At 40.7% G+C, this 8868-nt stretch overlaps 1 protein-coding gene across 1 annotated transcript in view; it reads right to left on the bottom strand.

Annotated features, from left to right (window-relative positions):
- Window positions 1-1051: 1051 nt before the first annotated feature.
- The window catches only part of kdm7ab (lysine (K)-specific demethylase 7Ab), a 32644-nt gene continuing 24827 nt past the window's right edge, over window positions 1052-8868 (bottom strand). The window contains exons 17-20 of the mRNA XM_053505696.1: window positions 7610-7758; window positions 7393-7460; window positions 7063-7303; window positions 1052-5908 (exon numbers count right to left, since the gene is read on the bottom strand). Of these exons, the coding sequence (XP_053361671.1) occupies window positions 5820-5908; window positions 7063-7303; window positions 7393-7460; window positions 7610-7758 (547 nt within the window). The 3' untranslated portion in view covers window positions 1052-5819. The remainder of the gene's footprint in view (window positions 5909-7062; window positions 7304-7392; window positions 7461-7609; window positions 7759-8868) is intronic.

Genomic DNA, 8868 nt, shown 5'->3' with positions numbered 1-8868 from the left:
GAGAAAACCCACCAAGCATGGGGAGCCGAGGTGGGAATCAGACCCTCGACTCTGAAGGTGGCCACAGCGTCACCATTAATTTGAACACCATGAATTAACACCTTTGGAATTAGGTCACTAAGTAGAGACATGAGGCTCAGTTAATCCACAAAATCCGCAAGAGCTCAGCATGTACAGTATCCTTAAGTTCAGTTGCAAAAAACACCAATTACTGTGATGAAACTGACCGTCATAAGGAATATCCCAGGAAAGCTACACCAAGACACTGCTGCAGAGGAGAACTTTAGTGTTCCCAGCTGCAGAAATCACAATTTAACCAACAGCTCCTCAGACTAGATTCTCGATGAATGGTTCAGATTCAATATTCCAGCTGTTTGAAAATTAGTAATTTAAAAAATCAAATAAAGAAAGGCCATTAAATTATAAGGTGTGTCCAAACCTGAGTGTAGTGTAGGAGGCATCCTGCTCTGTCGAGAACTTTGGGCCAGACAAGTGATTTAGGGTCTTGCAATTTAGGGTCATGTTCCAACCACAAACACAAATGTATTTTATTGGGATTTTATGTGATAGACCAACACACTGAAAAAAATGTGCCGTGCATTTGTATTCAGCACTCAGAGTTAATATTTAGTGAAACCAGCTGTTTCTGCAATTACAGCTGCAAGTCTTTTGGGGTATGTCTCTATAAGCTTTGCACATTTAAAGAGTGAATTTCTTTTACCCTTCTTTGCAAAATGCAGTTAGATTGGATGTAGAGTGTCAGCGATCCATCTTCCCATCAACTCTGAGCAGTTTTCCTTTGCTGCCACTCACTTGTTTTAAGGGTGGAGATGATGTGTTCAGGGTGATGTGCAGTGTAAGTCGCATTTAGACCAAAACATTCTATGTTGGTCTCATCTGACCAGAGGACCTTCCAGATGTTTGCAGTGTCCTCCACATAGCTTTCTTCTTCCTACTCTTCCATAAAGGCCAGATTTTGTGAAGTGCACGACTCATAGTTGTCCCCTGCACAGTTTCAGGTATTTTACACACACAAAGAATGTCTGCAGAATGTGTTCACTCATAAATCTTTTAATATGTACAGGCCACATTGTACAACTGAAACATCTTAATCAAAACTCCATCGCAAATTCTTACAGTGTGACAAACATTGGACGTGAAAATTAAATAAGAAAAAGAAGCATCGAAGTATCAAAACTAGTGAAGTCCAGGAAGTCTAGGAACCATCACAACTTTCATTCAGAACCGAGCAGAACCAACATATAAAAATAAACAAGGGAATGCCAAATAAATACTGTACAAGCAAAAGTACTGCATGATGATGAGCTCCAAATGCAGTCCTGTAACGTGCGTGACGTGACGAGAAGAACGTTGAGAGGAGAAGTGGAAGCGTGTAGTGTGGGAAAGCTGTGCAGGGCTTCCTTAATACAGTAAACTCTTATGGGGGTAAACTCGGTAAATCAAATAATTAAAAAATAAAATTCATGCACAGCATCAAAGAAATGAAAACCCACATCATCCCAACAGTATAAACAGGAACACTTTGGCTGGACAGGAACAAATTAGCACCATAATAAATAAAGGTTTTTTGATGCGAACACTTTTTTTTTTTAAAGCCTTGTGACTTGAGATCCGGCTGATGAACGGTGGCTTTTTTCCTCCCGCCGTCAACGTGAGATCAGGAACTTTTAGACCTTGGCTTGATTTTTAGATGCAACACCTCCGAACCTGATGCAACACCTCCGAACGCAACCGGTTGGGTCGGTCGAAGCCTGCTCGTTCGAGTCCATGCAAATAATAAATATCAAAAACAGTGTGATAAAACAGTCACATGAGCCCTGAGCCTTTAGTTCGGTTTGCTTGGAGAAAACTCGGAAAAACGTGAAAAACATGGAAGTTTAAGTCTTATTGCCTGAAAAACTTTTTTTTTTTGCTAATCTTCCTGATAATTACGGATCAAACGAAGACCATTGAATACAGACCGCCTTGTGTCTCTACTGACGCCAGCAGCTTTCTGGCGCCACTTCTCGAGGGACGACTGAAACGGACACCTCGACCTTATTTGGCGTTCGGAAAAGGGACAGAATCCTTGAGAATTAGCCTGAAAATTTCATGAGGTTGTTCGGATGACACGGAAACTGGTAAAAACACGCACACACACACACACAAAAACACGAATTTATATAACCCAAACACATTCTTAATTTAAGATTTTTTTTTTTTTTTGAATCCTCACACAAATTAGGGCTTGTCTTAGAAAAATAAATACTCTTTCAATTCTTTGTAAAAAAAAAAAAAAAAAAAAAAGGAGGGGAAACCAAATTTATTTCAACATCAAAAACATCAAAATCCTCCTCCCTGCATTTCTATACCAACCATCAATTAAACAAAATTATTATTATTATTATTATTTTTTTTTTTACAATATTCAGCACCAGTTCAGACAGCGTCTGTATTCACTCCAGGCTGATGAGGCAGCAAAGCTTATAGTGTCTGAGGCGGAGAAAAGAAAAGAGCATGAGATCGAGTATCGAGCTTTCTGAATCTTCGGATCTATGCAACACTACCAGGTCTGATTGGAAACATGCGGAACATACGCAGAGGTGCCAAGACTACGGAGAAAGACATTTTTTTTTTTTTTTTTATTAGTTTAGAGTGTGTATCGGAGTAACGAGATCTGACCCAAATTTGAATTAATGCATAATTACACAAAGGTCTGGATCTTACAGGCAACAAAATCTAACAAAATCAAACTTTTCACCCAAATAACACAACGCAAACCTGCCCGAGTCTATTATACTGCACATCCTAATAAACTCTCTCCAGCCATAGTCTAAGAGCTGTTTATTGAGGACTTCACACGTCCCCTGACGTGTGAACTACAGTATGTCTTCTTTAGGTCCTAAAAATGCAAACGTCACAAGCTGCTGCGGTGTGAAGGGAATTTGTTTTAAGGCCTTTTTTTTTTAAGATTTCTTTTAACATAATAAAATCGTTGAATTTTGCAATTTGTCCTAATGGTTTAAGGAAGGAAAGGTATATTATAAGGAGGAAAAAAAAGCACAATATTTTGAGAATAAAGTCATAATAGTTTAATAAAACTGTAAACTTCAAGAATAAGTCATATTTTATGAATAAAGTTTTGAGAATTCCATAAAATATTAGTAATATAAGAACAAAGGCACAAGAACAAAGTATAACAGAATGAAGTCGCTGAATTTAAGAATAAAAGTCATTATATTTTTGGGAAAAAAACGTAGTCGGAAAAGTCCTAATGTCAGAATTAACGTCAGCAATAATAAAAAAAAAAAGTTACAGTTTAATAAAAAGGTCAAAATAAACTCCTAATACTGTGGACAAAATTTATGAATATTTATGGATAAAGCAGTAAGTTTTTCACGAATAAACTCAATGTTTGGGTGGGGGGTGGGGGGGGATTGTTAGGGTCAAAATATTTAATAAAGGAAGTCATAAAGTTGTAAGATTCTAAAATGTGGGCTAAAAAAAAAAAGTCAAGAAACAAGTGACAATATTAAATGTTAAATAAAGAAATAAATTCAAAGCACCCCGTCACCCTCACTCACTCTATACAGGGTGGCGGGGCCCCGGAGCCCATCCCAGGAGACTTGGGGCACGAGACGGGGTTCACCCTGGACAGGGGGCCAATCCATCACAGGATTAAATTCAGAACTTTATTTTCTAAAATATCATAAAAATAAAATTTTTAAATATTCTCCAAATGTGCAACTTTACTCTCAAAATGAAGACTTTATCCTTTTATATATCAATTCTTGTAATATTTTTTCTCAAAATATATTATAAAATAATGTAACATTTGAAGAATAAATATCAATATATTATGACAGAACGGTGAATACGAGGGCAACAAAAACAAAAAAAAGAAATGCGCTTTACAAATACAGAAATCCGGATTGTACAGCGACATCAGCACCAGATTATTATTATCATTATTATTATTATTAGTGGCAGAACGTTAAACTTTGCAAACGAGTGTGATCATTTAGTGCAAAGTTGAGAAAACAGTGTTTCTGAAAGGAGAAATCGGCGGCACGGCTGGTCTTTACAGCTCTTCCTGGATTACACATCCATCACTTGGATCATTGTTCATCTACACTCATTTTTTTTTTTCCTTTAACGAAAGAAACTATATCTAAACCATCACCGCACCCTTATTTCAATATTCTCAAAATACTGAATACTTAAAAATTTGTGCTTTTTTTTTCCCCTTCTTCCCTTTTTTTTATAATAATTTGTACATTAGTTTTACCCTCAAAACACCATCGTGATCTTAGGTCATGCTTTTAGAGGAAAAGTATCATCTTCGGAGTCCTAACATTACCTCCACTTTACACCATAGAGAATTGAGAAATACGTTTTTTTTTTTGGACTCAAAGAAAAACCTTAAACGGCGGCAACACGGAGAACATCTACAGACCGTCTAGATGAAGTCGTAGCGAAACAAAAACTAATGTGCGTCTTTCACATGCTGTGTCTGTTCCCCCTTGCATTCTTTAGGTGTCTTCATTATGACATAATGGCTAAATCGTATTTATTGGCACCCCTGCATATGTGGTGATGCGTGCTGAACTAGAACTCTATCCATCTGATACCAAGCGCTCCTACTGCATCAATATTCCCTGAAATTTCAGATTTACAGATGTACTATTTATACGTGTAGTGGACATGTGTAAGGACTGAATAGTTTCTCTAAAGCTGAGTCACTAAGCTAGGTTTCGTTCTAAACACAGGCATCTGCCAAATCCTAAAGTCTAAAAAGAAAATTTCGATGACGCTGTAGTTGATGAAAAGCTAACCATGTTGCTGCGAAGCGTCAGCGCTCCTCTTAGAGTAAATTGTATATTCGCGGTCAACAACAACTCAAACGACGTTCATATTGAAATCAAATGATCATTCACAACCAGCAATAATAAATACACAATTTAACAAGCAATAGGAACAAGTTGAATCGAAAACAAACTAACACACAAAACAAACAAGCACCAGAAAATGTACAAATTAATGTACACCTAAAGTCATAAATTAGGTGGAAAGATGTCTTCTCCTCCTATTATCACCTTCCTGAACCTGTTTTCCTGTGACTTTATCTCTGTTCACCATGAGGGGGCGACAGAGAGCTTATTCCTGACCACTGATATGATGAATACAATGCAATGCAGATTATGGCGTAAAAACTGAAGTCTGTGGCTGTAAAAAGTGTAAATACCAAAAATACCATTCTCTTCTCAACACCTTAAAAAAAGAAAAGGAAAAAAAGAAAGAGAAGCGTGAGAACCTGATCCACCGACTGCAGCCGCCTTGCGGCCCCTGCTCGGAGATGAGCAGGGAAGATCATGATCTGCCAAAAAGCTTATTTTAAAAGCTGGGGAGATCTGGGAAATAGGAAGATGTGGGTGGCTTCACCACCGAGCCTCCACCCTCGTCAGACCGGCGTCGTCGTGACGCCAATCAAGCACCATCTTAGAACATCAGTTCATCGCTCACACGCCGCTGAGAACGTCTGGGAAAAATCACTGGCGGAAAGCCGGAACGCAGGCCAGAGAGGCACGACCTCATCCTCGGTTCCAGCGTGCGTCTTCCGAACGCTTTTACGGGATGCGTTTATGCTAAAAGGAAACACTGGAAGGAAGGAACTCCATCTGCCCGACGGCCATCACCACGCTCCCGACATGATCAGTGCTAAAAACCTGTGCTCCTTAAGTACCCTGTTCACCCTCACAGACACACAGCATGAGTCTGTGACAAAAATACGTCCATCTCTCTCGCTCGCGCTCCTGGTGCTACACAAAGAACGGTTTATGTCTGTTGAGCTTGAGAATTTTCCCCAGCCTTTGTTTCGCCGTGGCCATGCCTTTCTTCGGTCGTTTCCCTAAAGAGAGTAAACATTTAAAAAGGGCTTGTAAGGTCATAGAACATTACAGAAGTTAATAAATAAATAAATAATAATAATGATAATAACGACATAGGAGGAAAAGAAAATAGAGACCATGTGACTCATACGTCTGGGTCAGTCCTCTAGCACCAAAACATGGGAATGGCGAGTACACCATTGTGTGTGTGTGTAAGTAACGTTAGCGCTGTCTGGCTGCGCGGAAAACCACCTTTAACACAACTACGCTCTTTTCGCATTTTGCCACTGGAGGACTGACCCAGACGTTTAAGTCACATGGTCTCAAATTTGGTCTCGTTTTTTGTTCTTCCTAAAGATTTTTTTTCCTGTACCCCAAACCCACCAAATCTTTACTTAACAGGTTTTTTTTTCTTTTTTTAGATTTTCCCTGATTTTCTCCTAATTTGGTTGTGTCCAACTCTCTCTACAGCATCACCCGGGAATTGAACTAGTGATCTCCGGATGATAAGGCGAGCACTTCACCACTGCACCACTCGGAGGCCCAACTAAAAATTTTTTTTACCCAAACTCACCCATTTCCCTTCAGGAGGTCCATAAAAAAACCGTACATCATCATGTGATATAATGTAATTCTTTTATTTAAAAAAAATATATATTTAATTTAAAAAGTGAATTTCTCAAATATTCTAGATGTAGAAGTACAGTGGTACCTCGGCATGCGAGTCCGTTCCCGAGGCGAGTTCTTGAGACGAAATTTTGCATTTTAAAACTTATTTTCCCTTAGCCACCCAAAAATATTACAGATTTTCCAACACTATAATCATTTTTTTGCATAAAAATATAAAATAAAATATGAAATAAACATTAAACCTCACGTAACCCTAATTTATGATTCCTCTTGGCACCGGCTGCTTTAAAAACTAAACCGAAAGCGGCTCCCTTTTCTTCTATGCTACCGTCTTAACATTCATAGGACCATCATGTCTTCACTACATCTTGCACAAAATAAAAAAATATATATAAAAAAAACACAAAAACAATAAGTACTCGCTTTGCTCGACTTTCTATTGACGCGAGGTTTTGAAGGACGTACGGGAATTCTTGTGCCGAGGTTCCGCTGTTCTTTTTTTTTTGTTTGTTTTTATTTAGATGAGTAAATCACTAATTGGTACCTTTGGTGGCCTGGTTACTGATGGGTGGTGGGTTTGTCGCGGGTCTCTTCGTTGGGTGCAGGAGCGAGGAAAGTGACGTCTCGCAGTACTGATAATGTGACTTGGGACTTTCTTCACCACTAAGGGAGTGGGCGTGGCTGCTCCATGCCTCGCTGCTGCTGCTGTTCCCACTGCCCTGACTGTCCATGAAGCTCTGGCTGCGGTTCTCCCTGCTGTGGTGCTTCGGGACCTGTCGCTCGTCCTGATCGGACACAAGGGCATGCGGGACATCAGTCGGAGGACGCGGACTGAATGCTTGTAGCGGTGGTGTGTGTGGGGTTCTGTGTTTACCTGACTGCTGATCGTGGAGTTACTGTCTGAATCAGGGTTCTCCTCTTCTGACACGGCTTCCTTCTCATCTGTGGGACAAACTTGGTTAAGGATACACAAACACTAAACCTAACGGCCCGGGTGGGTCTCGAGTTTGCATCCTGATGATGCCGCATTCACGGCGCGTTAAAGCACTCGTCAGAAACATGCAATGTTTAAAGCAGGTGTACAGCCTTACTGTAATCGGGGGAGGGATGGCTAGTGCAGGACCACCAGGACTCCTGGGAGTTGGCGCCCTCCTCCGATGGGTGAGGGTACAGCAACCCTGCCATGGACAACATGCCCTGAATAGCGTCCTCCTCCGCACTCAGTGAGATATAAGGGTCCCTGCAGGAAGAGAGCCGATTTGTCTTGTTTTACAATAAACCGTGTACAATCGGACATGTGACCAGCACATAGTTAAAGAAGAGATTTATTTATGGAATAAACCTTAGAGTCTAAAACTTTACGAACCAGACGTTAGAGTCTGGTTCATTGCACGGTTTCTTAATCTCATCTCATCTCAGGGAGAGTTTCCTTGCCACCGTCACCTCTGCTTGCTCATTTCTCCCTTAATATGAAAACACCCATCGACATATGAATATGGGATGATTGACAGTCGTGCAGGTGTTTTGACAAACTCTTGAACTGAAAGTCAGAGACGCGCAAACAGAAACAGTTTCGAGAACAATGTAGAATCGCGGAACTGCTTTGATCTTAAAGGCTTCTATTCTAGAACTGTTCTCAGAACTGCATGTGTTTTTGCATTTATAGCTTCCGGTTCTAGAAACTGTCCAATCAGTTGTGCCACATTCTCCAAGTCGGAGACAACTCTTGTGTGTATATACATCCAAAAACATTGACCATCTCTTTAAAGGTCCCATGTTTTAGCATTTCTTCAGTTCACACAGGTCTCAGGTGTTCCCCCCGAAAAGTGTATGTTAATGCATTAAAGGTAAACAACCGACTGCTAAGACACGCCCGCTCCACAAAACTAACATGCCGGAGTCTCTGCTTGCACTCTACACTAAATATACGTTCACATTATGTGACTGTGACCATACCCGACTGTTATCTCCCCTCTCCTGTCCCTCTGCCCCCCGGACCTGTCTGACCCCATCCTGCTGCCCCGCTTCTGGTTGGAGATCTCGCCCCGTGTGTCTGGTTCTGGCCTCGACTGATGTTGACAGCTGTTTCTCTGAGGACTTGACTTGGCTGCAGTCACTTAATAGTTCGAGACTGGAATTTCCCCACAAGTCTACCCGAGTCTCCAATAACTACCTGGACTCCATATTAACATCAACTGTTATAGCTGAACTGGCTGCCACCAAACACACAGTATGAATGCAGATCAATTCCTGCTCTGTGTTTCACCCAGATGAGGATGGGTTCCCTGTTGAGTCTGGTTCCTCACTTATGTTCTTCCTTGCCACTGTCGCCCTCGGCTCGCTCACCAGG

The sequence above is a fragment of the Clarias gariepinus genome, chromosome 10 (genome assembly GCF_024256425.1).
Source record: "Clarias gariepinus isolate MV-2021 ecotype Netherlands chromosome 10, CGAR_prim_01v2, whole genome shotgun sequence".
Taxonomy (NCBI): domain Eukaryota; kingdom Metazoa; phylum Chordata; class Actinopteri; order Siluriformes; family Clariidae; genus Clarias; species Clarias gariepinus.
This window is presented reverse-complemented; position numbering and strand designations above follow the sequence as displayed.